General features: G+C 33.4%; 1 protein-coding gene across 1 annotated transcript in view; it reads right to left on the reverse strand.

Annotated features, from left to right (window-relative positions):
- Positions 1-662: 662 nt before the first annotated feature.
- LOTGIDRAFT_176627 (hypothetical protein) overlaps positions 663-2174 on the reverse strand; it is a gene marked incomplete at both ends in the record, with an annotated part of 8076 nt that continues 6564 nt past the window's right edge. Inside the window, 3 exons of the mRNA XM_009054849.1 lie at positions 663-834; positions 1205-1259; positions 1473-1566. Coding sequence (XP_009053097.1) covers positions 663-834; positions 1205-1259; positions 1473-1566 — 321 coding nt within the window. The remainder of the gene's footprint in view (positions 835-1204; positions 1260-1472; positions 1567-2174) is intronic.

Here is a 2174-nt window from a genome sequence, read left to right on the forward strand (position 1 = left end):
TAACTTACAAAATTCACCTACTATAAAATCTTTTAAAGCATCTCTCAAATCAAATGACATTCCTGTACCATCTTCTTATTTCTTCGGCACTCGCAAAAATCAAATTCTACATGGTCGTCTTTGTCTTTCTTGTAGCGAGTTAAATGGACACAAATTTCTACGAAACATTTCAGACAATCCCTCTTGCCTTTGTGGTCACCAATTCGAAGATCCTGAACATTACTTGCTCTACAGCCCAATACATTCAGATGTACGAAGAGATACTTTCTTTCTGTTACACCCTTCTGATTTAATTATTAATACACTTTTATTCGGAACAAAATGTCAACAATTATCAATAGTCATATTCGAACAAGATCATAAATTCATTCAGCAAACGAAAAGATTCTGCATTACCTAGATTTTCAACCAATGTCACCAGCACTGAGGTGTAGATATCATGTAAATATGTTGAGTTTAGCTCAAAATCATGTTATTCATTTTATTATCATTTTCTAATTTAATATATCATGTACTGTATGTTTCCGGGGAGAGGGGTAATATAGGCGAAAGCCTGTTCCCCAATCCCTTTCATTTCTATGAATAAAATATTGTTTACAAAAAAAAAAAAAAAATGTTCTAAAAGTCGAAAGAGAAGTTTGAATCCACAATGACTATTAGTATCAACAACTGTCAATGATACCTGGGTAGTTGGTACTAAAAGGCCTACCCAGAGCTGTAACAGCTTTTAAGAAGCCAGATAATTCAGACAAACCTGCTACATTCAAAACTGCTTGTAACCCAGAAGAACATTGTCTGTTTGTAGTAAAGATTGGCACCGTTTCAGGAATGTTGCTGAAAAAAATGACAAACTAAAAAGATTAACAATAGAGACTTCTTGATGTTGGTGATTGTATAGCTACTATTCACAATGCATCATGGCTGATAACATCAAACCTGAGCAATCAACAGGATATTTAACTAGAAACTTTAGCAATATAAGATATAGTCTCCAATTCACCCAATGATCAGAAGATGGAAAACAATGTGTACCTATCCAATTTGCGAGTAAAAATCCTTGAGGTGGCAAAATCAATGAAGTAAATATGATAGACCAATGGCCATCCTAGATCATTCAGGCTACTTTGATACTGTTAATAGTCCTTAAATTTACCGTTTTGAAAAAGAATATTTGTTGTGATCATAACCTAAACTATAGGCCTACCTATAGAACTGAGCAAATCTGGCAGTTGCTGCTGCTCTCTCATCTCCAACATTTCCTGTTAAAAAAATACAGAATTGTGATGGAATTCAAATTCAGTTTAATTAAATTTGTCTGAAAATACCATACTTGCTCATTTATATTTGTTTGCTTGGCAGGGCTGAGATAAACTAACCAACCAACGACTTATTCCCATTTTGACAAATACTGAAAGGACAAAAATACAGCTCAAATGCAAATGACTGAATTCCTGGGATTTTGTATGACCTACCAATACAAATATCTCCAATATCTGCTGGTGCTAACTTGACATCATTGATAACAGCTTGAAATACTGTAGCTAGTAGATCATCTGGATAGGTATCCTACAAATACAAATTATAAATTGTCATGACAACTGAAATAGGTAAGATCTTTAGGGGAGAAATCAAATAATCTGCTGTTTCTGAGAATTTGTATTTATGATAAGATAGGTTCATCTTAGAAAAAGTTTTAAAAGATTTAATGGACCTAAGTTGATAAGGGTAAGGAGGGACACTGGAGGTAGAAGAGGGACACATGACTGTTAGAAGAGGTACACAATATTAGAAGATATATTATATATAAATACTCTGGTCACACTAAGAATATTAGGAATTTTTGGGTGAGAAGTGGGACGCATGTTAGTGTTCTATTTCTCCCATAATTGGATCTTTATTAAATAGGTTATTCAATTTGTACAGCTAAAAGCTTATATATATGACTATATGGAATGCAAGTTGGAAAGGTCAACAGAATTGAATTTAATTGGTTGACAATTATAAAAACAAATGAGGGTGCCCCACTTCTCCAATTCTTAACACTCCTCCTATTTGTGAGTTTAAAGTAAATGACACACCAGTGGCCTATATAACATATAGCATATTCTCCTAGAATACAATTTTTATTGAACTAAATTGCAATTTGTCAGAATTTCCTTTTAGAGAGTGTCAGA

The sequence above is a fragment of the Lottia gigantea genome (genome assembly GCF_000327385.1).
Source record: "Lottia gigantea unplaced genomic scaffold LOTGIsca_2281, whole genome shotgun sequence".
In the NCBI taxonomy this organism is placed as follows: domain Eukaryota; kingdom Metazoa; phylum Mollusca; class Gastropoda; family Lottiidae; genus Lottia; species Lottia gigantea.